Consider the following 27,644-nt stretch of genomic DNA (forward strand, 5'->3'; position numbering starts at 1 on the left):
TCAAAAAATAAAAATTTTAATTAAAGCTTTACCACAGCTTATTAAAATCCAAGATCAACTTGGACTCAGGAAGAGGATTCCCCAAGCCTCACATGGCGGCTACAATAACGCAGTCTAGAAAAACAAGAGACATTTGTTATTCTTACGTAAAATTAAGCCCCAATCCTGCAATCAAATCCATGCAGACACCTGTGTCTATGTAAAGCTGTTTGCCTCCCAGTGAGACTCAGTTCACAGACTCTGAGCCGAAGTCCCTGACCACCATGGGCATCCTTAGCCACAGAAGAATCATTTATTTTTGCTTTCATATTTAAAAAGCTTGGTGTCTATGGTCTACCAATGCAAGCCTGCGAGCGTTTTGCCAAAATAAACCCGTAGAGCCCAACCCTACAAGGTGTTTAGGGCCATTAATGACTCATTGTTTGGACTGCAGTAGTGTGCAGAGGTTCCATCTCTGATCAAGCTAGGAGCTGTACAAACACACAGTAGCAGACAGACACTCCCTGCGCTGAAAAGCTGACAATGCAAAGTGATGGGACGGGCGAAGTGCTGGAGAAAGAAAGCGCTGCCGTGCCCATTTTACTGAGCCCGGCTAGAGATTACGGCCCAGGTTTTTAAAGCTGTTCAGGAGTTGCGGCACTTAACGCGATGCTGATTTTAACGACGCCTAAATAACTTTACAAAGCTGGGCCCAAGGCCACCCAGGATGTCTGTGGCAGAGCTGGAAACTGAACCCAGATTTCCTGAACGCAAATCTAGCTGTCTTAACCTTCTTCTTCTTAAGCCCTGCTAGCTTCAATGAGAGCTACGGGTGCTCAGCACCTCCTAGCAACAAGCCCTGGAAGCTTGTGCTCCAGCAGGCACACAACATTAAAGAGGAAAAAAACAGAAAATGTTTGGGGCCAGATCCTGCTCACAGGCACGGGCTCGGGTTTTCAGAGGTCCTCAGGGATTGCGCCACTCGGGGCTGCGACACCAACAAGCCGAAGTCCCACTGAATCCCCGTGACGATGCCAATTTTGAAAATGAGGCTTGGGGTTTGCAACACCCAGCACTGCAAGAATTAAGAATCTGGGCCTATTCTTAGTGCTGTGACCAGTCTCGTTAGACGTCATTAAAGGCTGCTCAGGATCAGACGCCCAAGATTTTCCTCCTCAACAACAACTTGCAGACTCAATTCACGTTCTCCCTTTATGCCACAGGATCCAAAGTGCAGGTAATTCTCCTGGGTAAAGCGCTAGGTAAAGCACTGGCAACCAACAAATCAACTTCCTTTGAAAACAAGAATTCAAGGAATAAGCAGCAACTAATGGGGCTTCTCCACAAGGGGGCTGCTCCAAGACCGGAGGTTTAAAAACAGACCTGCTCTGGAAATGGAAAGTAGGGAGAGGGGACCAAACGAGAACTCACAGCGTCAGTAAAGGACTGTAGGGTAAAGATAAGGGCAGCCAAGGGAGCATCATGTGTTTAATGCTAATCCAAGCAGGCTATGATGTGGAACAAACCAGAGGGTTTAGACGTACCTCAGCGGAAAGAGGTGCTGGGGAGAAAATACGTGTGGATAAATGATGAAGAGAATGGAATTAACAATTCAAGTTGGTGAAGACACCGAACCACATTTTCGATCTATGCCAAGGAACAAAATGACGTCGCTAACACAAGCAGGGAGTCCTTATAAAAAAAACAGCTCCTATTCGCCAGGACATCCTGGATGGGCGGACCCATGTGCCTGCACAGACCCCACTGACTTCAACAGGGATCTCGCCACACAGGGAAACCAGCAGGATTGGGGCCATAGCGCTGAACAGTGAGTAGATAAGAGGATCTGAGCCAATCTGTGACGTGCACCCTCAGAGAACGAGCAAACAAACGTACTGCACCACGGACAGTGATATTTGAGGAGACAAGGAACTATGGACGGTGGCAGCATAAAAACAGAAAAAAGGAGACTCCGAACAGACCTTCAGGAGAGAGAAAGTGTGACTCTGGCTATTACTATCATCTAGGTCTAATCTGTTCTCAGCAACTGTTCAATTTCTTAGTGTAGACAAGACTTTAATATCACTGTTAACTAATTTTGCTGCTGATCGTTTTAGCAGAAACAGACAGCTCCTCTGGGCTTGTAGGAGGAGTTCAGGACTGTGGGCCGAGCTTAGGGCACAGTCTCGCTGCTTCCCACACGTACATGGGTACAACCCAACGCTCAGATCTCCCTTGGACTTCTCTTGCTGCACTCCGCTGTACTGATCTCAATCTGTACCTACAGCATGGTGCGTTGTACTCCAGTCTTACAGGCTAAACGAGACAGGTACCTGTTTAGGTAGGGTAACCATGGATCCCGTTTTGGCCAGGACAGTCCCTATTTTAAGCTCCGCCCCGGCCGTCCTGACTTTGTTGACAAAAGTAGGCACTTGTCCCGTTTGCTCTTGCCAAGAGTAAAGGGGACAATGCCCACTTTTGTCAAAGAAGTGGGGTGCGGAGGAACATGGGAGGGGGTGGTGACGGTGATGCCAGCTCCGCGCAGAGGCAGGGCTCAGGTGGGGGGAGGGCAGGGCACGAGTGAGCAGCAATGCCAGCTCCAGCCTCATGCGGGGGGCAGGGAAGGCTCAGGTGAGTGGCTCAGGCCAGCCCTCTGTGGGGGCGGAGCGGGCTCGGACCCAAGTGGGGAAGGGGGGGCTCAGGCGAGTGGCTCAGGCCAGCCCTCTGCAGGGGAGGGGAGAGGCGGAGCAGGCTCGGACCCACGTGGGGGAGGGGATGGGGGGGCTCAGGCGAGTGGCTCAGGCCAGCTCTCTGCAGGGGTAAGGGGAGAGGAGGACTCAGACCCATGCCGGGGAGGGGAGGCTCAGGGTAACCCCACGCAGTGTCCCATTTTCCCTCTGGGAAATATGCTTAGCCTATGTTTAGGAACATTTGATTTCTGCAGGAAGCGACACTGGCCATTGAGCGAGGGGTGCTCCTCTTGCCGAGTCATTCCCAGACAAATGCCCAAGCCTGGTTTTAGGGGGTGCTATTTTTATGCTGACAGGTTAAACCTGAGATCCTTTTGCAAGAGTCAGGGCATGAGCCCCAAAGTCCGGACCACACTGTCACTCCAGTCATTACATTCTGCCCCCCAGAATTCCACCTGCCCTTTCAGTTAGATGCACCATTCTTCCCTTCCCGTTCTGAACAGCGGTGTAGCGCTGCTGTGCTCAAACGATGTACCCCAGAGGTGGTTTTATTTCAATGGTGGAGGAAGCAATTCCGTACATCCCCTGCCTACCACACAGGAATGCTGGTGGCTTAATCCTCACCTGAGGCGCTTCAGACTCCTCTGAGCAATATTAAGCATGTCAAACACAGCAGGGAACAGCTACGGAAGATCGTTACTGACCCCACATGGCTCTGGCCTAACGTGAAGAGTTTTTCATTTACAGAACAGCTGTACGGTACATGTCATCATCCTCACTTTCCCAAATGCTCGTCTCGGAAGAGGATCAGCCGCCTGAAGCAAGCGCACCCTCTTCTGGGCTCTTTGGAGAACGGCCACTTCCACAGCAGTTAGTTTTCAAAATACAGCCCCCGCTCCATGATGCTAAGTAACTCAGACTGCAGCATAATGAGGAGGAGGAAAGCCAGGAGAGTGAGCCAAGAGGTTATCATTTGGCACTGATTGAACTCAAGAGAGGCCCAGCACCTCTACGGGGAAACTCTACAGAGCCCCACAGGGATCAGACTTGGCTCTCTCTTCTCTCAACAACATCTACCCTTGTCTTGGGTTTAACAGCAGGCGGACATTTTTCAACCGAGACAGATTTTCATACAAAAATGGACTTTTTCCAATATTTTGGCTAAAAACGTTGACAACTTTTTTAGGGGTTTTCCTCCCTCCTGCCCACAAAACATCACGTCACCCGATGAAATGAACAGGAAACAAGTTTAAAGTACTCCTTCACACAAAAAGCACAGTCAACCTGTGGAACTCATTGCCAGGGGCGTCCATTAAGGGCTATTAGCCAAGATGGTCCGGGTGCAACCCCAGGCTCTGAGTTTCCCTAAACCGCTGAGTGCCAGAAGCTGGCATGACAGGGGATGGCTCGCTCGATAAATTGCCCTGTTCTGTTTGTTCCCTCTGGAGCACCTGGCACTGGCCACTGTGAGAAGACAGGATCCTGGCCTAGATGGACCATTGGTCTGACCCAGCATGACCATTCTTATAAAGCTCAAGGCGGGGGTTCTCAAACTGTGGATCGCAACCCCGTTTTAATGGAGTCGCCATGGCTGGTGTTAGACCTGCTGGGGCCAAAGCCGACGCCCGAGCTCCACCGCCCAGGCTCAAAGCTGAAGCCCGAGGGCCAAATCCCTGGGCAGCGAGACTCAGGCTTCGGCTTCAGCCTTGGGCAGCGGGGCTCAGGTTACAGGCCCCCTGCCTGGGGTGACAGGGCTTGGGTGGGCTCAGGCTTTGGTCCCGTCCCCCCGCCACTCTGGGGTTGTGTAGTAATTTTAGCTGTCAGAAGGGAATCGCAGTGCAATGACGTTTGAGAACTGCTGGCATGGGGAAAGGATCTGGGCAATAGCCCCCACTGCAGAAACAGCTAGCGGCCACTCACCCCTGCGCAGCCCCTCCAGGGCAGGGGTAAAGCTCGGGCGCGCTAAGGAATTACCTTCACATCCTGGCTCCCAAGCGGGTCCGTGAGCTGCTCCTCCAACGCCCGAAGCGATTCCAGCGCCAGCACGAGAAGGCGCTGCAGGATCTGAGGAGGGGCAGAGAGTTGGAGGGTAGAACCAAGGAGGACCCCAGACATCACACAGCCCCCGCACTGCGATAGGGACACCTCGCTAGCTGCAGGGGCAGGTACCCGGCTCCAATGGGGGCAGGGAAGACACGGTCCTCAGCCGGACAACAGTGCTACAGTGAGGGGCATGAGGAAGGGAGGGACAAGGGCCCAGGTGCTGGGAGCATTGCTCAGATGCAGGGGGTAAACAGAGCCTGCACAACACCTGGCCCCTGGGTAGGGGCAGCTCTGCAGCAGGCCCAGCAAAGAGGCACATCTGGAATAACCCTGACAGAGAAAGGGGATGGGAATCGGAGCACTCCAGTGCAAGGAGAGCAGAAGTTACCCTTGGCTGGTTGCAGGCAGGCACCCCAGCGGAGCAGGAATGGGTGGGCAGGATGATGCCTGGCTCACCTGCGCAGAAGGCCGCTCTTTGGTCCACACTGAGCTCCGCTTGTCTCTGGGGGTGGCGATGAACATGACGGGGAGGTGAGGCCGGGCAGCCACAAACTCGTTCCTGATCTCGGTGTAATCTGCATCTGGGGAACACACCCAAAAGCAACATCCAAAACCCTGTCCATCAGCCCTGCCTGGGTGCCTGCCACATCCCTCTTCACCCCCCGCAGCCCTGCCCAGCACACGCAGCATGGGAAACCACCACTCTGCGCTCTCACCATAGGAACACAGGACTGGCGTGGACCTCCAAGGTCACAGAATCCAGTCTAGTGCTATCACGGGCAATCCAGTTTCACCTTCCCCTGGATAAACTTACCAAGCTTCATTTTAAATCTAGGTTCCAGAACCTCCCTCCTCTGTCCGTTAGGAACCTTCTTCTCATTTCCAGCCTAAATTTACTCAAAGCCAGTTTATCCCCCTTTGCGATTGGGCCAACATTGTCCTTTGGCTGACACAGCTCTCCCCCCACCCTGGAGTTTTCCCTCCCTGATGTATTTACAGAGGGCAATCGGATCCCTCTCGGCCTTAGTTTTGTTGAGCTAAATAAGCCAAGCTCCTTCAGCCTCCTCTCGTAAGACAGGCCCTTCATCTTTCTTGAACATGGGTGCTCAGAACCGGTCACCAAACACAAGGCTGAGCAGGGAACTGTCTAGGACTTGGGCGGCAGCCCTCGTCTGCATTTTCTGACACTCTGAAGTTGGTCAAAGCCAACAGCTGAAGGGGGGAAGCAGAGTGAGGAGATTGTGGTGATGTACAGAGCAGCACCAATTAAATATAAAGCCCACAGACCAATCCAGGCCAAGATGCTTCCACTGACACGACCCCAGGGTCACTTGCAGCCCATCTGAGGTCAGGGATATTCACAGCATTATCGCACACTAGCGCTGAAATCTCCGGTACCACTGACCCCACAGTCAGTGTCTGATGCCAGCTGAAATAGCTTAAGAAATATAACAGCCAGCCAGCACTCTGTGTCGATGCCTGGGGGTGCCACTGGCTCCCCCTCTCTGCATCCAACGACTCTGCTCAGCAAAAGGACCTGGTGACAAACCTGCCCCTCCCGGGCTCACCAGACTTTGCATAAGACGTTTCAACCCAACACACGTTAAAACAACCTCGTAACAAGCCCCACAGCAGACGTTAAACTCTGAAATGTCGAGAGTCTTTCAACTACTGCAGAATTGCTACCAAGCCTCTGTGCCTAGGGAGTAGGGGAGATCCCCTGTGCTCCCATCAAGTGCGTCAACGCTGAAAGGGAAGTCTGCGACTAGAGCACGAGTAGGAATGTCTGCGCTAGCTCAAAGTCAGCCAGTTCACATAACCGTAGCGTAGATGTGATGGCAGGGATTCAGCACAGGCTAGCAACCAGAGTACACACCTAGGGTCCTGGGCAGGCTTGTAATCTGACAGCTGGCCCATGAAGCCATGTCCATACTACTACTGTTACCCAGGCTAGCTAGACTAAAGTTCGTGCAGGTATGCCTATTTGCACTACAATCGCACCTGCCATGTGGACATATGCTCAGGGCTCCTGTGACCACGCACGGTCCTACTTCGGGGGTGCACAAGATCTTCAGGAAGTTTCTTCTTTACCAGCCCAGCCCACAGGTCCCTCTCTTGGGCAGGCATAATACAGAGCCTAAGAATGGCCAAACGGGTCAGACCAATGGTCCCTCTACCCCAGTATCCTGACAGAGGCCAATGCCAGATGCTTCCGAGGGAATGAACAGAACCCAGCAATTTCAAGAGATCCATCCCCTGTCGTCCAGTCCCAGCTTCTGGTGTGTGGAGGTTTAGGGACACCCAGAGCATGGGGCTGCGTCCCTGACCATCTTGGCTAATAGCCATTCTAATGAGCCTATCCTCATGAATTTATCTAATTCTCTTTCGAACCAAGTTTTATTTTAGGCCTTCACAACTTCCTGACAATGAGTCCCAAAGGTTGCCTGTGTGTTGTGTGAAGTATTTTTTTGTTTATTTAAAATCAGATTTTTTTGATAAAATGCTTTTTGAGGAAAAAGCCAATCTAAAGATAAGATACATCTTTGAGCTATAATGTCTCACCATAGAATAGGGATTATAAATTCTATAGTACGAGACAATATATTCATGTCATGTTTAAGAAAAAAGTTTTGTAAATAAATTCCAATAGTTCATGGATTAGGGACCCAATCTTATGGGGTTCCACAGGCTTCTGTACTGATTTCCATGCTGTATTTTGCGGCGGTTTCATCCACTCGTTTCACAAGGTTGGCAAGTTCATCTTCGCTGCCTGCCAGGCCGTAAATGTCATCAGCAAACCGAAGATTTGAGATTATTCGCCCCCCCAATGCTGACTGTGCATCTGTGATCTTCTAGGGCATCGGTCACTATGCGCTCCAAGTAGATGTTGAACAGCGTGGGTGAAAGAAGGCAGCCTTGCCGGACTCCAACAATTGTTCAAAACCATTCTCCTATTGTGCCATTGACAAGAACTGCACTGCTGACCTTAGCATATGGTTGTTTAATGGTAAGAATAAGCTTACAACCAACATTTTACTTCTTTGTGGTTGCCCAGAAAGCTTCGTGCCATACTCTGTCAAACTCCTTCTTGAAGTCAACAAAGACGTGGTAGATGTCCTGCTGATGTTGTACGTACTTCTCACATAGAACACGAAGATTGAAAATCTGTTCTGTGGTACTTCCAGCACGAAAGCCAGCCTGTTCTTCAGCGATTATTCTCCATTTGCAGCTTCAATCTCTTCAATAGGACTTTCAACATCACTTTGCTGGGATCATAAAATCACAGAATATTAGGGTTGGAAGAGACCTCAGGAGGTCATTGAGTCCAAACCCCTGTTCAAAGCAGGACCAAAACCAACTAAATCATCCCAGTCAGAGCTTTGTCAAGCCGGGTCTTAAAAATCTCTAAGGATGAAGATTCCACCACTTCCCTAGGTAACCCATTCCAAAAAAAAAAAAAAAAAAAAAAAAAAAAAAAAAGTATTTTTGGCTAATCAAGCTTATGGTCCGGTAATTTTGACACAATTGCAGGTTGCCTTTCTTTGGCAGAGTGATGATTAGTGACTGTGTCCACATGGAGGGCCACTCACTGGTCTGCCAAATCTTGTTGAGTATATCTATTACTATTTCTCCTCCGAATTTCATCAGTTTGGCTGGGATGTTGTCGATACCTGTAGCCTTTCCGTTCTCGAGCGATTTCACTGCTGTCTCCATTTCTTCACGGAGTATTGGAAAGTCATCCTCCTCTATTGAATCTGGGCTGTCTAGGACACTAGGATCTCCATTTGTCTGGTGGTTGTATAGATCAGAGCAGTAATTTGTCCACCTATTGATGATGTCCTTTTCTTCTGTAAGATTGTTCCCTTCTTTGTCTTGAATTGTGTTAGCTTTGGTCCATCTTTCCTTCGTCAGATCTTTTACAATCTGGAAGGCTCTATTGCTATTTTTATTATTGATACACTCTTCAATTTTAGAGCACTCTTTTTCAATCCGTATCTCCTTGGCCACCTTCATTCCTTTCTTGATCTTTCTGCCGATCGCTCTGTACTGATCAGCTCCCTCAGTGCTGTTCTTGTCTCTCGAGTTCTCTTCTAATGTCTCACATTTGTAGTATTTCATTTGTGACACAAAGTTTTGTCTTCTTCCGGAGTTTCCCAAGAATGTCCATTGCTGCCTCATTCATTACAGCGTTGAAATTGTTGGTCAGCGTTTCTACGTCTTCCTTTAGAGCAAGCAGCGGAGCAAATTTTCCACTGATCATTGCTTGGAATGACTCTGTAATGCTTCGGTCTAAGTCTTTCTGAGTCAAACTTGATTCTGGTGAACTTTGGCCTGACGATTTTCCTTAGCCACAGCCAAAAGTTTAGCATCACAAGGTCATGATCACTTCCAATATCAGCACTAATACAAGTACTGTAGTGCAATCTCTTATGAAAGTTGAACTTACACATAGAGAATTAAGTACAAAAAAAACCTGCATTCAAAAATAAAACAATGTAAAATTTTAGACACTACAAGTCCCCTCAATCCTACTTCTTGTTCAGCCAATTGCTCAGACAAACAAGTTTGTTTACGTTTGCAGGAGATAATGCTGCTGGCTTCTTGTTTACAATATCACCTGAAAGTGAGAACAGGCATTCACATGGCACTGTTGTAGCCGGCATCGCAAGACATTTTATGTGCCAGATGCACTCAAGATTCATATGTCCCTTCATGCTTCAACCACCGTTCCAGAGGACATGTGTTGATGCTGATAACGGGTTCCGCTCAATAACCATCCGAAGCAGTGCAAACCGACACACGTTCATTTTCATCATCTGAGTCAGATACCACCAGCAGAAAGTTGATTTTCTTTTTTGGTGGTTTGGATTCTGTAGTTTCCACATTGGAGTGTTGCTCTTTTAAGACTCCTGAAAGCATGCTCCACACCTCCTCCCTCTCAGATTTTGGAAGGCACTTCAGATTCTTAAACCTTGGGTCGAGTGCTGTAGCTACCTTTAGAAATCTCACATTGGTACCTTCTTTGCATTTTGTCAGATCTGCAGTGAAAGTCTTCATAAAACGAACAACATCTGCTGGGTCATCATCAGAGACTGCTATAACATGAAATATATGGCAGAATGCAGGTAAACCAGAGTAGGAGACATACAATTCTCCCCCCAAGGAGTTCAGTCACAAAATGTAATTAATGCTTTTTTTTTAAAACGAGCATCATCAGCATGGAAGCGTGTCCTCTGGAATGGTGGCCGAAGCATGAAGAGACATATGAATCTTTAGCGCATCTGGCACGTAAATATCTTGCAATGCCAGCTACAAAAGTGCCGTGCGAATGCCTGTTCTCATTTTCAAGGGACACTGTAAATGCTGCCCGCTTATTATCTCCCGTAAATGTAAACAAACTTGTTTGTCTTAGCGATTGGCTGAACAAGAAGTAGGATTGAGGGGACTTGTAGGCTCTAAAGTTTTACACTGTTTTGGTTTTGAGTGCAGTTATGTAACAAAAAAAAAAAAAAAAACAAATAAAAAAATTTGTAAGTTGCACTTTCACCATAAAGACATTGCACTACAGTACCTGTATAAGGTGAATTGACAAATACTATTTCTTTTGTTTGCCATTTTTACAGTTCAAATACTTGTAATAAAAAATAATGTGAAGTGAGCACTGTCTAGTTTGTATTCTGTGTTGTAATTGAAATCAATATATTTGAAAATGTAGAAAATCATCCAAAAAATTTAATAAATGTCAATTGGTATTCTATTGTTTAACAATATGATTAAAACTGCGATTAATTTTTTCATCACAATTAACTCAAAAAATTGAATCGCGATTAATCAAACAGCCCTAAAAATAATACCAACACCTAGCTCCTATATAGCACTTTCCATCCACAGATCTCAAAGGAGGTCAGTATCCTAATCCCCATTTTACAGATGGGAAAACTGAGGCACAGGGAGTGGTGATGACCAACCCAAAGTCACCCAGCAGGCCAATGGCAAAGCCACAAATTGAATCCAGGTCTCCCAAGTCCCAGTTCAATGTCCTATATTATCATGTCCACACAGCATCCCTGGTAGCGGTGCTAGCAAACATGTCTCACAATGAATAGACTAGAGCGCGGGTATTGCCTGGAGGCAAACTATGTCCAGGAGGAAATGAGGTAAACTCCTTGGAAATCAGAGACAGCTACACCAAGAGATCTAAGCAATAAAACACAAAGAACCTACCTTCCCCCACCCCCAAACACCTGGGGGATTAAGACATTAAAACCTACAAGGAAAAAACAGAACAAGAAACCAGCCCACATCCCAGGCGCTGTGAGTCCCAGATAATCTGCTGCTTGGGTTCCCAGCTAACCACTCCAACGAGGAAGGCGTTCCCAGCCAGAGGGAGCTTTGGTGACTGGTCACAGGATACGGAGGCTTTCAGCTTCTGCCTCCAAACTGGCCCAGGTCAGCAGCAGCTGAAAAGCAGCTTCTCCCAACAGCTGCTGAGTGGCTGCAGTGAAACGAGGGCAAGTGGTCTCGATTTGGTTCCTAGCAAGGTAGCTGCTCTCACCCCCAAAATGACAACCCAACCAGCCTCTGAATAGGCCGAGTCCCTGGCCTTTCCCCTCTTCCTGAGCATACACACAGGGATTGTCCAAGAGGGTTTAACTGAGGTAAACAGGACGGTACAAAGGTTTTCCACACATGGCCCAGTCAATGCATCTGTCTCCTGCTATGGAGAGATCTCCCAATGGAGAAGTCTCCATGCAGCCACAGTGCTATTAGGGCCAACAGGGACAGTGATTTTTCTCTAACCTGTCCACAAGGAAGTGATGCCCATCAATCTTATTCCACAGAGCCTGCCCACCAGCCACAACAGACTCAGGCCACTTGAGTCACAGTGAGCCCCACAACTTGTGGTGGAAGGTTCCGTATACCCCATTACCAACCCCGAGCCACCCAGTCCCCACACAGCGCCACCGATTAGCAGCACCATCTGCAGGGCTCTCGCTGAGAACAAGGCAGGCCAGGATCCGCTGGCGTAACCCATCTCCTCGCGGCCACACCTGAGCGAAGGGCAGCCAGAGGACGTGCGGCACGGCGCCGTGGGCTGTGCGGGGCCCCATCGACTCACCTTTGAGGTCGGCGTTCAGGTTAACAATGAGGGGGCTGTTCTTCCAGTCGAAGGCCGTGAGCAGGTGAAGGAAGCGAAGGAAGCCCACCTGAGGGGAGCTGCGGGCAAGATAGAAACCACTGTAATGGGGTGAGAGAGAATGCACCACCTGCACACAAAGGAGCTCCGAGCCAGGCACTGCAGAACCCCAGCTAGGGAAGCGAGGGAGGAACCTCCTCACGGCCAGGGACCATGGGCATTTTGGCCTCTCTGGCCCATTGAGGAGGGACCGTTCATTGAAGTCAGGTGGGAGCCTCTCCCCCGGTCACATTCCTGTGACTGAAACCGGGGATGGGGCAAAACGTTCTCCTCGGTCCTCTCCATCTCCAGTGTCTGCCTCTTCCACAGAGAGGCAGTTATGTCTAGTGGTTACAGCGGGGGGAGGGGGGGGGGGAGACTGGAGTGAGCCACTCTCTTAGTGGGCAAGTCGCTTCACCTCTGTGCCTGTTTCCTTCCCCATAAAACGGGGGACTATACATGCCAGCACAAGGCAATGGACAGGCTTAATTAATGCTTGTGAAGTGCTTTGAGAGCCTCAGACAAAAGACTCCCTAGCGGTGTGTGGCATTATAAACAGCACAACTTATGGGGAGAAATCGGACCCTGCTGGGTCCTGTCAAGTCCACCTGCCCAGGGCCAGTGCAGGATTGGTCTCTATGGTACATTTACTAGTGTTTTGTTCCACCTAGTTTTAAACATGCCAAGTTTCCCCGGCTAACAAGCCAGGCTTCCGTTGCCAGCATGAAGCTCCCAATGTATGTATGGAAGCCATCTCATCAACATCATGAACCCAGGAGTCCTGACACCCATGCCCGTCTAGAAGCAGGACAGGAACAGCAGATGGGAGTAACTGGGGTTCATGCTGTCCCAGCCTCACATTCAGCTGTGGGAAAGCGCGAGTGTGACCCTAACTGAGGATGGTTAAACCCCAGAGGAATGATTAGTACCAGGGGAACTGCACAGATGTTTATTCCCATAGCCCCTTGGTGTGACTGCATCTCCAGAGCCTCCCATCCCCGACCTGAGGCACACATCGCCCTTTATCTCACAGCCCTTCTGCAGCCAGGCCCCTGTCTGCTGATACACCCTCACTTCTCAGCTGCGGCAGCCTGGAAGCTGGGTTCTGGGCTTCCATCCCCCCCCCAGCCTTGGCTCCTGTGGTGGCACCAAGCTCGGGGATTCCTCCCCGGGTTTCCCCTCCTGATAGCTGTAGCCGGGCAGCCCAGGCTCGGGGCTTCCGCCCACTGCTGCAGCCAGGGGCTGGGGTCTCCACTTCTGTCCCCCCCCAGCTCCGCAAACTCAGGGCTTCCTCCTCCAGTGGCTCCCGAAATCATGAAATTGACCAAATTTGAAAACCCTCTGGCCCTGAAGTTGACCAGAATGGACCGTGAATTTGGTAGGTCCCTACCCATCGCCCATGGTGGCTCAGGACCAGTCACCCATGCAGCTTCTCAGGACTGAACTGGTCCCCAACTGCACTTCATTAATAAGCCATTAAAATCACAGTGAGTGTGCTGGGGCAGACTCCCAGCCCCGCCCCCGTCCTCTCCCAGCCCTGCCCGCAGTTCCCTCACCCAAACCACCCCGAGAAAACAGGAGGGAGTTAATCCAACATAAAAAGCAGTGAGGCCAGGGCTCCCCGGTTCTCACCTCGGCGGGGTGAAAGGTGCTGGGTGCAGGAACAGAGACGCCGCCAGCAGATCCACGCACTCATCCGAGAGGCTGTCACTCAGCAGCTGGGCGCGGACCCAGCGCTTGGCTAGCCGGGAGGTGCCGCTGAAGGCGGGGTGTTGCTGCTGGAGCCTGCAGGGAGAAGGAAGAGAAGCAACAACATGACCTCATTATCCCAGTCACCCAAGCCACCCCAATGGCCTCCGATTGCAGAGCTGTGAACGGATGGATCGTTTGCTGCAAGCACTGGATTTGCTGGGGTTTTGTGGAGAGGGAAGGGGGAATGGGTCGGTCTCATTCACTCCATAGCCTTGCTGCTACAACTGCTATTACTTTGCTACTGAGTGACTGCCCAGCCCCACCGGTCACCATAACTGGAGGGGAAGGTCTCTCAGATCTAGCAGAAAGCTGCCAATCAGTTCCCTACCCACAATGCACTCCTCTCCCCCTCCCCCCCCCATCCCCAATGCTTTGCCTGTTCCTTATAGACGTAGAGCGCTGGAGGACCAGTTCCCTACTGTGACACTGAGCCAGAAAGGGTGACGCAACTAGCAGGCTAAATGACCCAAATGCAACCTTTAAAGCCATATTAGAAACGTATGTAAATGGTAATTAGGGCTATTCCATATAAATAGCTCACGTAGCCATGTCCAATAGCCTAGAGCAAACCTACATTGTTAGAGAATTAGAGGTAAATATTAAAAGGTATTCATATGTGTTTACTTATATCTTATTAGAGATTAACCATGTAACCAGATGGTTCCTGTCTGTTACTATATCTATTGATTCAGAGATGAGAAGGGATTAACACCAGATGGAACTTGAGTGTAATAATACCATTACTATAAACTTCAAAGAGAAATATAGACAAACTATCTATGAACTGCTTAATGGATAATTATCTTATGCTGATGAATGCAACTAAGTACCTGCGTACATAGGAAATAGAAGGTTTTACCTCAAAGCTGCAATGCTTCACCCAAGGAATACCTGCTGTCAAGAGGCTATTGATAACCTGCCAGAGTTCTATAAAAGAACTCTAGGGCCCTGATCCTGTATCTCAGATCTGCTTAAGCTTGGTCAGGGGAAACTTGTGTCACGAGACAGAAGCCTCCAGCTCCCGTCTAGATTGCCCTGCTATTTCCCATGGAAGAATTTGGGCAAACTCTTTATATGGGCTGCCTATTCAGACTATAACCTGATGAACTAATTCTGGAAAGAAGTTTTTGCAAATCAGCAGCTCACCGTCTCTACTATGAAACTGACCTAAGAACTTTATTCATATCTGTATGTACAATGATCTTTTAACCACAATACTCACACTCTCTCTCTCTCTCTCTCTCTCAAAATAAACCTTAGTTTCGTTAATAAAAATCGGCTGTAAGCGCGTATTTGGGTAAGACCTGAGATATTCATTGACCTGGTGGGTATTGTGTCCGATCGCTTGGGATTGGTAGGACTTTTTATAGGATGAACAAGATTTTTCATAATCCTCATCATATTTGACTTGGCTGTCTGGGTGGGAGCCCAAGGCTGGGTTGCTTTAAGGGAGTTGTGGTTTTGACTTCTGGGTAGCCAGGAAGGTACACCTCTACCCCAATATACGCTGTCCTCGGGAGCCAAAAAAATCCTACCGCGTTATAGGTGAAACCATGTTATATCGAACTTGCTTTGATCCGCTGGAGCGCGCAGCCCCACCCCCCCGGAGCACTGCTTTACCCCATTATATCCAAATTCGTGTTATATTAGGTCACGTTATATCGGGGTAGAGGTGTATTGTAGAAGCTGTTTTGTTGCTGGCTTGGTGATCCTAATTATAACCACCACTAGTTTTGGGGATCGTCTGTCCCATTCTTTGCAGTTTGCCCTGATTAAGCAATCTCAGTGTGGCCCCTCCAGGCACCAACAGTCACACCTACCCATAATGCTCTCCTCTCTCCCTGCAGGGCATACCCTCTTCCTTACCCGTGCAGAGAGCTGGTCAGGTAGGGCAGGTGGAGCGTCTCCAGTTCCAGCTGCTGAGACTCCTCTGTGTCCCGGTACTTCAGCATCCCCTCTGGAGTGACCACCTCCTTCAGGATCTGGGGCTCCCTGTGGTAGGCCACTTGGAGGCGGAAAACATAGCCATCCTGAGAGAGAGAGAGGGCAGGAGAGTGAGCCACAGCGGGTGGGAGCAGGAGCCCAGAGCAACATACACAGGCTATGCCTTGAACTTGTATCCCCAAGGCAAGGATGCAGAAAAGTTACTTATAGTATCTGGAGGTTCTTGGAGATATGTCATCCCTCTCCGTTATCCACTGTGGGTACGCACGCGCTCCATGTGCCTGGAGCTGGAGAATACTGAAAGCAGCGACTACTGGTCTGCATACGCACCCTGGCTCACCTGGTGCCTCCGACCAAGGAGATAAAAGGCGGGGCGACCACCTCTCCAGTTCCTTCTCCACCACGAATCACAGAAGATCCGAAGCAGAGGGGAAGGAGGGTGGGTAGTGGAACACAGAGAGGGACCACGTATCTTGAAAAACCTCCAGTTATTACAAGGTAAAATAACTTTCTTTCCTTTTTTGAGTGCTGGTCCCTCTGTGTATTCCACTGTGGGTGACGGACAAGCAGGACCCCAAAAGGAGGAGAGTGTGAGGTCGTGGATAGCAGAGCCAAATCAAGGACTACCATTCCAGAAGATGCACCAAACGGAGGAATCCGCTACCAAGACGTAGCATCTCACAAAGGTGTGAAAGCCGCTCGAGCTACCCGCCTTGCGGATATCAAGTAAAGGCGCTTACTGAAGCAATGCCATGGCCATTGCTTGCACTCTTGTGGAATGAGCTCTTACCCCATGAGGCGGGGGGAAGACTAGACAGCCAGTGGGCTGTATTTTGCTCTGCTGAGATCCATTTGGAGATTCTTTAAGAGGAGATAGCCTGACCCTTCCCACTATGCTGACAAACAGTCTAGGAGAGTTTCTGATTGGTTTTGTTCTCTGAGGGTAAAAGGCTCAGGCTCGCTGAACATTGAGGGATTGGAGCCTCCTTTCTTCTGAGGGCATGAGAGGTTTTGGGAAGAACACAAGTAAGCGAACTGACTGATTCAGGTGACACACAAACTGCTTTGGGGGTGAATTCAGGGTGTAAATGTAATGAAACCTTGTCCTTATGGAATACAATGCCCCAAGCTCACCAACCCTCCTGGCTGAGGTGATGGCAACCAGGAATGCAACCTTCATGGATAGGAGAGACAAGGCGCAAGAAGCTAATGGTTCCTGACTATTTGAGAGATGAACAGGTCCCCAATGGTGTTCCCACACGGAGTCAAAATATTGTTCACCACAGGGTGAGTGGGAGCTACACGACTATCAATGGCACAATGTCTGCTGAGAGAATCCACTGGCACATTCTGGTTTCCTGGGAGGCAGACTGCCAACGCACCTGCTCCACAGACTGACCGCTTCTGTGCGCAGGGGAATGGATCTCGCTCCTCCCCATTGGTTGATATAAAGGACTGTTGTGATGTTGTCCATCGCCACAATGGCACAGTGACCTTGAATGAGCGGGAGAAAAGCTTCGCAAGCCCTTCGAACGGCCCGCAACTCCAGAACATTGACGCGCACCCTGGACTCTCTAGATGTCCAGGTGCCCAATGTCACAACCCAATGGCCCCCTCCCCCTAGGGAGTCCCCTGGGAAGGTAGATCAGCACTGTATATTGCTAACACTGTTGCAAGCATCACAAAGCATTTCGGGGAGGGTTAAAGGTGTGTGAATGGAGAGTGGAAGATTCCTTTGCAAGTTTACGAGAGGCCGATGGGGGGGACAGGGGGAAGAAAGCAGAGAACGGGTTAACTCAACGCTGCAACTAGCAAGCTCAGTCCGAAGATAAGAAGCTGACTCCAGCCCAAGGCCAGCTGCTACCTGCCAAGACAAAAAGGGAGAAGTCCAACCGTGAGAAAGGAAAGTTGTTGAACAAAATACAGGGTCCGGGAAAAGGAGCGAGACGGCGAAGGCCAGCCAGGAACAAACAGAACAGTGTCATGGCCCTGAAACCGGTGTGTTTTGGGGAAAGTTGAAGAGACCACAGAAAGCCAGTTTGGACTGTCACAAAGAGCACCAGGAGCAGAGTTCCCGGAATGAAACCCCCCCCCAAAGGAGCCCAGGACTTAAAACCCTCCTGAGAGCCGAAGCAACTCGGAGAGCACAGCGGCATGACCTGGTGACAAGGAGCCAATCATCGAGGTAGAGGAAAACAGTGACACCATGGTGTCTGATACTGGCTGCTACTATAGAAAATACCTCGGTAAAAACCGTGGAGGTGGTAGCAATGCCGAAAGGGAATACTCTGTATTGAAAGTGGTCAGAGCCCACCACGAGTCTGAGAAAGCATCTGTGAGTGGGGTTGATGTCCATGTGAAAATAGGGATCCTTCATGTCAAGGGCAGTAAACCACATGTCCTTTTCCAAGGATGGAATTAAGGATGACACTGTGACCGTGCAAAACTTGAGTTTGACACTAAAGTGGTTGAGACAGCAGGTCGAGAATGGGTCTCCAACTGCCTAGGAAATACATCGAGCAAAAACCCCTCCCTTGGTACTGAAGAACTCACTCTATCGCTCCGCACTGTAAGAGGGACTCCACTTCTCATTTGAGAACATTCTCGCACGGGTGGAGGTGGGGACGGGGGCTTTGGAGGGGGTAGGGACATACACTCCATCATATAGCCAGAATGGATGACATTCGCACGCACTTGTCCATTGTTATTGCACTCCAGGTACTGAAAAAAAAAAAAAAAAAAAAAAAAAAAAAAAAGAGAGCTAAACAACGACCTCCAAAGCGTGCATAGGGGTCAGGAAGGGTAGGACTTAAGTAGTTTGCAGCCCCCATCAAAAAACAGCGCGTAGCCAAGGGCTTGGATTGGGATGAGGAACCTGCGGCCAAGCAGGACTTTTGAACCCCTGCTTCTTACGGGTTGGGTCAAAAGGTCGCTGGTGATAGAACTGTTGAACCATCGGTCTAGGCTTGTATGGTTGCCAGTGGAATTCTCTCTTTGGGGCAGGTATATATACTCCCAGGGAGTGGAGTGCGGCCCTGGAGTCCTTTAAAGCATGTATGGACTCATGCGTCTCCTGATTAAACAGATGAGTCTCAAAATAGTACATCTTCTACAGGGTTCTAGACCTCCCTGGGAAGCCTCAAAGCATGGAGCCATAACTCCCTGGGAGATGTGTCAGCTGCATCTACCACTGATTGGAGACCAGTCCTGGCAACAAGTTTGCCTTCTTCTATGAGGGCCTGCCAACTAGCTCTGTCCTGCTGCGGAAGCCTGTCAGCAAAGTCCACGATTTTTGAGTAGTTCAGGAAGTTGTACTTCGCCATTAGCGCTTGGTAGTCGGCTGTTCTGAACTGGAGGCTAGAAGAAGAAAAGACCTTCCCTTCCCAATAAGTCAAGACGCTTGCCCTCCGCATCAGTCAGGGGAGATCGTTGGTGGTGTTCCCTGGATCGCTCCTGGACCACTAAAGAGAGTTCGGGGCAGGATGAGAGAACAGAAATCTCGACGCTTTGGCTGGAACATAGTACCATTTCTCTGTCCCCTTTCCAGACTGCTCTAGCTGGCTCCAGCTAACGGGGAATGCTATTCGACTGGAGCCAGAGGACTGGAGGACATCCAGGAACTTGAGGTTCGGGATCCTCAATACCTGAAGAGGAATCTGCAGCTCCCCGGCAATTCTGCGAAGAAGCTCTTGGAAGTGCTGATAGTCATCAAATGGGGGTTGGAGACACTGGAGTCACCACCTCATCTGGAGATGGAGACATTGACGGCCATCTGATCAGTTCCCATGGAGCCACCAGAGCAGGCGCATACTCCTCAGCTGGGCCGGGGGCAGCTCCGGTTGCCCTCTCAAAGGGGAGGGAAGAGGAGACTCCCTAGCAGACCAGACCGGCTCTGCAGAATGGTACTGGTCCCATAGCCCCCAGTATAACCAATAGGATGGATCGAATGAGGGTTGCGGAGGTTCCCATGGCATGGGGTACCAACAGTTCCAAGCAGGTGATGAGGTGGAGGTTTGGTCCCGAACTGGTCCAGGCCTTGTGACCAGGAAGGTGCGTCTTGGAGGAGGAACTGACAGTTCATTGGGCGATTCAGAATCTCCTGATGAGAAGAAAGCTGATTCTGGGTCCAACAGCGGTACCAACAGCACCACAGGAGGGAAATCATAGCCCGAAGATGGAATGGGAGACCGACTCCTCCCAAAGGTCAGGTCTCCTGGGAGAGTCGTAACCTCTCTCGAGAGGGAGGGACCCAAAGGAGGGGAGACTCGGCCTGGGAGAAAGAATTTGTTCTCTGGAAGAGGGTAGGTCTTGGCTCTTCCTGTAGCAAGAGGGCTCCCATCTGCCCGAACCACTGGAGTCGCAGTAGAGACAGTCTGTGTCACTGCCATGGAAGACAAGGATGGTACCGCAGGTAACCGATGCTCTCAGGGATCTGTCTTCCGTTGGTGGCTTGTGTTTGCAAGGTACCAGTGCTGCCGGATCACCATCTGGTGCCGGATGGGAGCCCTAGACTTGTGAGCTTTCTTGTCATGCTGCTGAGACTTAGGACATACAACGTTTTCTTGGGCTGGGCTTAGACACTTGCTCAGTTTAGCCAGGGCTGAATCAGACTGCCTTCTTCAAAGTGGATTTGGAGGAAGACTTAGTCTCATGCTTATGAGAATGCTCCCTGCTCTCCTGAGAAGACCCCAACAAGAGATCTTCAGGGGTAGAGTCCTTCGCTCCTGATTCAGAACTCATGGCAGAAGGCACCCCTTGCTGAGTCAGGTCTATGTAGGGGGGGCTGCCCCAGCCTGGGTCTGATCAGCCCAGAGTCCTGCGTATAGCCTACTACCAGAAACAGGGAATGGGGGTGGGGTGAGTGGAAGGAGAGCTCCCCAAGCCTGGAGAGAGTAACTAAAAAACACTAAAAATGATCAGATAAAACTTTAAAACTCAAACCTCTAAAAGCTACTTACAGCTATCTCACTCTGTGCTCACCGATAAAGGAATAAAGCTGAAGTTTCAGACACTGGACGTTATGACCAGGACCATGCGGCAACGAGAAGGAACTGGGGAGGCAGTCGGTCCACCCCGCCCTTTATCTCCTTGGTCAGAGGCACAAGGTGAGTCAGGGCACGTGTGCGAATCAACAGACGCTGCTTTCAACGTTCTTCAGCTCCGGGCACACATGTACCCACAGTGGAACACACACAGGGACCAGCCTTCCAAGAAAAGGAGCTGCACGCCAGCCTCATGCCTGGAGGTGCCTGCGACCCACCAGCCAGAATCCTAGCTCTGGGGCTGGCAGTGTCAGCTGCTGTACACACCCCACAGTCCCTTTGGCTCCCTCACAGGAAGCCAGGCACAAAAGATCCTTGACTCCTGAGACCAGCCCATCAGAGAAGGATCCCTGCCTGCCCCCGCCCCAGATTCCCTTGTCTGTACCTTGTACACGTCTGTGTGAGTGGCTGCAGGCCGGCAGAGGAGTTGGTGCTGCTGGTTGAGGAGCTCGGCCAGGCGGAGGTGGAAAGCAGCTTTGACGCGTTTGATGGCTTCTTTGTCCTGCGGCCACTGGCCACTCCCTTCCATGTGGCACACAACTGAGGGATTAAAGCAGCCACAGGAACATGGTGAGCCCGGGGCAGCAGTGAAAGACCAGGTCACAATGCAGAGGGCTGGGCGGCATAGTGGCTAGAGCAAGGCACTGGGAGCCAGGACTCCTGGGTTTGGTTCCCAGCTCCAGCACTTCACACGTAACCTTGGGCAAGTTATTCCCCTCAACCTCCCCCCATGCCTCAGTTTCCCCTCCTTGCTGTCCTACCTTTCATTGGGGCTATATACGCCGGGCAGGGCTTCTGAGCCAATGGAAGCAGCGACTCCTTATCCTTGATCCTCATGTGGTACGAATAATCCGGTTTCATGGGGGTTGGAGGAAAGACCTAGGACACAGCCAGACTGGAGTTTAATGGGGTAATATTGGAGAAAGCGGGGTGCACCCAGCGAGGCGGCACGTCCCTCCCAAACACGGTGCCATACTCGTGCCGACCATCGCAGCCAGCAAGAGCACGGCCACGCAAGCAGCCGTGTGCATGACACCAGCACTGCACCGGTCAAGCCTCGTGCTCCAGGGAACAGGTGGGTCATCGGCTGGGGAAGCTGCACAGGAGAAAAGCCACTGGGTCTGTTCCTCCGTGGCAGCTCCTAGGATGCTTGTGAGCGAGCGTACGTACAGCGCCCAACGCAGTGGAGCCTTCTCCCCGACCGGGGCCTAGGAGAATTACTGCAGTACAAATAACAGAACCAGGAGGAGACAATTCCCTATCATGGTACAGTCAGGGCACCATTCCCAGAGCTCCCAAGGTGCTGGATTGCCCACCCCTGCGGTGCCACCATCCAAACTCCAGCCGCCCAGGGCTGGCTTGGGGCCTAGTGCTCCCTATGGCCACATGCAAGACCCAGGTTGGCCTCCTGAACCAGCTCTTCTGCTCCCTGGGGCAGGGACTGGGGAGTGCTGTGAAGGCCGGGGGCTCAGTCCCTGGAAGGGAGAAGGGGACCAAGCGCTGCTCCCTAGCAAGGCTGGCTCCTCCGCCCAGGCTGGGTCTGAAGCGACAGCCGCAGCCTCAAGCCCCTTCCAGTACCTCACAGCAGCCATTCCCTGCCCCCAGCCTTCCACTACCAGCTCCTGTCTCCATCACACGTAGCTCCTCACCATGGGTAGGATGTTACCCAGCCCCCCCATGCTGAGCCTGCTGGGGGGTGAAGGGGGCACAGTCATTCCCATCGCCCCCCACGTTAGACTCACGTCCGTGTATCTGAGGGCCGGGTGGGTCCCCTGCACGGCCGTCACCGTCAGCGGCAGCCCCTCCAGGTTCCAGAGCTTGCGGCTCAAGTCGTCGTAGGAACGGATGATGCTGACCATGGCCTCCTCCCCAGTCCCTGCAGGCTGAGAACACCCCAGACGGTCAGATGGCGGTGCTCAGTCCCCCGCCACCCCTTTGTAAGTGCAGGTGCAACGGAACCAACCAGGGACCCCTGCCCTCCACCAGGCTGGCATCCTCAACCCTCCTGCTGCTTCTCCCACTGCGCAGCTCTGCCAACGGACCCGTTCCCCCACCAACTTCTCTGCAACCTGCCAAGCGCAATCACCAGGCCAACACCACCAGGGACAGCGGGAGCGGTCTGCATACCGGCAGCTGCTCTCTGCCACCACAGGGAGGGAAAGGAGTACAAGGAGCCAAGCGCAGCGCTGCTGTGGGCTGTTCAACAGTTGCCATGTCCCACCCCAGAAGTGGCTTTTTTCAGTGGCAGGGGAAGAGATCCCTATAAAAGGCACTAAAGGAAGCACAGAGAATTATACTGTAGATGCTAAGGGAGAAGCTGAGGAAGTAGCAAGGCGCACACACACACACACACACACACACACACACACACACACACGAAATGTCCAGGGCAATGCAACATAGGTGCAAATAAGGGCAAAGCTGCCAGGGAGAGGCACTGAATCATGGAGAAGGGAGGCACCAGTCCCTCCCGCTGCACAGCTCGGCCGTTGCGTTCCATTCCGGGTACCACACCACTCGAGACAGTCACTAAGGGGGCGCTGCTCAGGGAAGAGCAGCATCCGATGAGGGGGCTGACAGGTGGGACGGACAAGAGCCCAGCCTGCATGGCTTGGCAAAGCAACGACTAACGAGACAGGCATCTGCAGAGTGTAACACCGAGGAGGGAGAGGAAATGTCGAGGGTGCCTAGATAGCCCAGTGATAGGCACATAGTCAGCATAGAGGAGAGAGGGATTTCCCATCCATCACCTTCAGGAGAGGGCCTGGACCAAACAAAAGAACAGGAACAGAGACAGATTTCAAGGACGCAGCTCAGAGGGACCGTGCAGATCGACAGCTATAGGATACCTGATTTTTATGGGAGAGCAGCAGTGCCCTCTGCAGGACCAGTTGGTAATTGCCGATTGAAGTCTTTAAAAGGCTGCCCCAACAAAGAGTAGCAGGACGGTTTGTTCACCCTCTCTCCGCTGTCTCCTTCTCATTGCCCAATGTTCCCAAAGTCCCCTGGCCTGGCTAGCAGGGGACATGCAAATAGGCAATACAGAGCCACAGCCTCGGAGGGTATGTCTACACTGTAACAAAACACTTGCGGCACCAAATCTCAGAGCCCAGGTTAGATGGCGCTGGGCTAGCAAGCTATAGAGCTAAAAATTGCTGTGTAGACTTTCGGGCTCAGGCTGGAGCCCAGGCTCTGAGACCCACCCCCTTCGCAGTCCAAGCCCAAATGTCTAAATGCCAATTTTTAGCACTGTAGGCAAAGCCCGAGTCAGCTGACCCAGGCCAGCCACGGCTGTGCTGAGGGGCTCTTATCCCAGGCAGTGCAACAGGCTTGAAGGCCACGCTAAACGGGAATCACTAGCCTGGGTTAAGCAGCAGGTCAGAGCAGACTATTATAACTGTACCTTCTGGCCTTACTGGCTAGGAAACCCTGCACCTCAAGACCCTCCCCACCCTGCCCTTGCTTCCAGGCCCCATTTTGGATTCCTTCCTGCTCAGCTCCCAGAGGCAGCACTCGTAGATGAAAGTTACTGGAGCGTCTGTGCACAACCCTTTTAGCTCCTCGAATCCAGGCCCCAGCGTGCGAGAGCTATTCTCAATCCTGGCGCTAGCCTGCCATCCCAACTGCTCCCTGCCAGAGATGGGGGACAGAAAGATCAGGCCACAGAACAGGTCTGGAGGCTTGGCTCAGGGTATGGATTGGGTTTCTCTCCAACGCTGATCCAAGTTGTCTTTGGACGAGGCAGAGGAATACGCTGTCCAGTTTATTGGGTGACAAAACTGACCCACTTTACGGTGGTTTCCCATCCCAAGTGGGACACTGTAAAAGCCTCCTTCCCGCACAGGACACAGCTTAGGTCGGAGGTAACATTAGCAGCGCTCAGAGAGCCACCCCCAAGAAGGATGGAAAGGGTAATACGGATCCCTCTCAGTGCTACGGCTCCTTACGCTGAAAAGCGCCAAAGCCACCTGGAGATGTTTTCTCGCAGAAGACTGTGGGCCATGGGCAGCATCTAAGGGAAGCCACAGAACAAGACACAGCAGGACCTGGGCAGCATTATGAGCTCACGGGCAAGGAGTAAGGCTAAGATTTTGTCCTGGTTATTTTTAGTAAAAGTCAGGGACAGGTCACGGGCTTCCGTGAATTTTTGTTTATTGCCCGTGACCTGTCCCTGACTTTTACTAAAAATAACCAGGACAAAATGGAGCTCCGGGGGCCTCCACCACCCATGGCGACTGTGAGGTGTGGGGGCCTCTGCCAGCTGACAGCTCCAGCTCCACCACCCCAGGGCTGAAGCAGAAAATGTCATGGAGGTCTCTGGAAATCACAGAATCTGTCATCTCCATGACATAATCTTCACCTTATCGATAAAACAAACAGCTCCGTGCAAATCTGCTTTGGATTATGGAAGTTAGAGATGGGTCCCATCAAATCCATCCCCCAGAGTCATGGCAGGACCGCTTCCGACGGTGCTTTTATGCTTTTAAGGCAAGCAGTAGGGCTGGGTGAAAGTTTTCCATCTAAACTGTTTTTCAACAGAAAATTTGATTTTTGATTAAAAGATGTTTTTTCACAAAAAGCATCTGCTTTCTGTGGAAAATTTCAAATTCTGATAACAAAAATCAAACACCCCAAAATCAAGTTATTCTGTCTAAAACCTGAAATATTTCTATTTAGATATCCTGCATCAAGAGAGTTTGGTGCCTCGTGGGAGTTGTAGTTTGGTTTCCTCATGTGCCCGTTCTCCTCTAGGGGCTGGGCTCCGCAGCCGGGCTACATCTCTCAAGGACTCCCATGATGAGGAGAGATAGGGAGACTGGGAGGTGCACAAGGAGCAGGGACATGGTGAGATTACATAGCTCCTTAAAGATGAAGATGAGGCACTTGGCTTGGATGGGGGCACAGACAGGGAGCCAGCAGGAGGTTGGAGGATGGGAGAGAGGGGACTGAACAGCTGAAAAGGACGTTAGCAGCAGAATCCTGGAGAGTGTGGAGGGGAAGGAAAGGAGGTCACAGGAACCAGAGCAAGGCAAGCTAATCGCAGACCTGGAGAGAACAGAGGAAAGGGGAAGAGGTGACAGGGAGCCCCACGGCTGGAAAAGCAGGAAGGTTCTGGGTCAGGATCGAGGGCGACAGGAGGCGGTGTTTGCGTGGGGAGCCCCACGGCTGGAAAAGCAGGAAGGTTCTGGGTCAGGATCGAGGGCGACAGGAGGCGGTGTTTGCGTGGGGTGCCTCAGGGCTGGAATAGCAGAGGAACTGCAGGAAAGGATTATGAGTCAGCCCAGAGCCAGTGAATTTGCTGCACTGGCTCAGGGCCTCACTGAGTGTTCAGACAGGTACATTTCCTGTCCTTTTGTTAACCTCAGCACCTCACAAGTAGCAAGCCAGGAGTCCCTAGGCCCCACAGCTACACCCCTCACACCCTGCCTCCTTTCACAAACCCCAGAGAGAAACCTCCTGCGCCAACCCTGGGATTTTAGACAAGACCTCACCTCTCGCCCAGCTCTGATCACAGACTCCAGCACGGCTCCTGAGTAGCAGATGGAGGATTCAGGAATATCTGCATGGCTACAAAGACAAACCAAAGCAAGAGGAGCTGTGAGATGCGTGGTGCCCCACCCTCGGAGGTCCAACCTCCTGCAGAAATACACCCCCATCACTGGAGCCCTGAGAATTCATCCTCCAAGGAAGGTTAGGGTTACGAGATGGACGGGATCTAACACGTCACCGCATTCCGCCCCCGCCCAGGACAAGGAGTTATCAGGAACACACACAAAGGAACATGGGTTCAGAACTGCTGGAAGAGCTCAGAGAATGACAGGCTTGCTGGGTCCACAGCCAAAGCTCCCAACCTGCCGGTGGCGCTGCAGCTGCTGTTCTCAGATCTCTGCGGAGCAGGACTGGAAGGGACCAGTAGAACCAAGGGAAGCTTTTAGTTCAGGCTGAGGGTCTCGTTTTTGGACACTAGGCCTAAACTGCCAATTGCAGATGTTCAGAGCACTGGGTAGATGAACATCCTGCACGGATACAGCACCTGCCATCTTAAAGTCTCAGAGAACTTTACAAGGGGGTAAAATCCCCCTTTTAGAAATAAGGAAACTGAGGCACAGAAGGATGAGGCGACTTGCCCCCCACCCCGCAAGGTCACACAGAGCCAGTGGCAGAGCTAGGAATAGAATCCAGGAGTCCCTCGTCCCAACAGCCCTGGCTGTATCGACGGGGTAACGGCGGCTAATTGCCGGCATCCTCCTCGAGGCTCAAACCTCACCCAGTTACCCCTGTCCTGAGTCCAGTGACTTGTGTCTGAGAACAGCGTAAGTCTTGATGTGACACGGGGTGACCCCCATCCACACCAGAGCTGGGACAGCCACGCAGAGTGAACCTGGTTCCAGCCAGCGGCTAACCCACCAGCTGACCCTCCGCTCCACAGTGCCCCTGACCAGGCAGCGCGGCGGTCGCTCCAGAGCCACCGTACCCTACTCACAGCCACAGCAGGTGCTTGACAATCTGCTCCGGGATGAGGCGCTTCTGGCACATGGTTTCTGCGCCCCACACCACGGCCTCGCAGATAGCGCCGTCCTGGAACCGCCTCAGCTCGGACTTCTCCCCCCAGAACTTCCGGAACTCGGCCGCCTGCGGAGAGAAGGGTCAGAGCACTTAGGGGAGCAGGCCGCAGGTTCGAATGCAGCCCATAGCAATTGCAACTGCCAGTTGGGGGGGAAGGAGGGATGCTCAGACCGTGCCCTGGGGCCCAGCAGCCACTAACATGGACTGAGCAGAGTCGGGCACACAGGGGCTTGGTAGGCAGAAAGAGCCTGCCAGGGAGTGACCATAGCCCCCAGCTCTATTCCAGTGATGCTCCAGGCCCCCGTATGCCCAGGATCTGGCTAAAGCTGATGCAGCAGAGACCCCCCAGCCCGTGGAACTGCTCGAAGGCCTGAGGCTTTTCCCTGTTATTATGTCAGAGTTGGGTCCGATCCTGATCCGCCCGGGAGCGGAGGAAGAGATCGGGTGCAG

At 51.6% G+C, this 27,644-nt stretch overlaps 1 protein-coding gene across 1 annotated transcript in view; it reads right to left on the reverse strand.

The window, feature by feature from the left end:
* The window catches only part of NOL6 (nucleolar protein 6), a 65,651-nt gene that overhangs the window by 22,734 nt on the left and 15,273 nt on the right, over positions 1 to 27,644 (reverse strand). The window contains exons 14-23 of the mRNA XM_054032904.1: positions 27,112 to 27,260; positions 26,120 to 26,195; positions 22,370 to 22,510; positions 21,389 to 21,506; positions 21,013 to 21,167; positions 15,508 to 15,671; positions 13,522 to 13,674; positions 11,833 to 11,930; positions 5,169 to 5,293; positions 4,644 to 4,733 (exon numbers count right to left, since the gene is read on the reverse strand). Coding sequence (XP_053888879.1) covers positions 4,644 to 4,733; positions 5,169 to 5,293; positions 11,833 to 11,930; positions 13,522 to 13,674; positions 15,508 to 15,671; positions 21,013 to 21,167; positions 21,389 to 21,506; positions 22,370 to 22,510; positions 26,120 to 26,195; positions 27,112 to 27,260 — 1,269 coding nt within the window. The remainder of the gene's footprint in view (positions 1 to 4,643; positions 4,734 to 5,168; positions 5,294 to 11,832; positions 11,931 to 13,521; positions 13,675 to 15,507; positions 15,672 to 21,012; positions 21,168 to 21,388; positions 21,507 to 22,369; positions 22,511 to 26,119; positions 26,196 to 27,111; positions 27,261 to 27,644) is intronic.

Source organism: Malaclemys terrapin, chromosome 6, assembly GCF_027887155.1.
Source record: "Malaclemys terrapin pileata isolate rMalTer1 chromosome 6, rMalTer1.hap1, whole genome shotgun sequence".
Classification (NCBI taxonomy): Eukaryota; Metazoa; Chordata; order Testudines; family Emydidae; genus Malaclemys; species Malaclemys terrapin.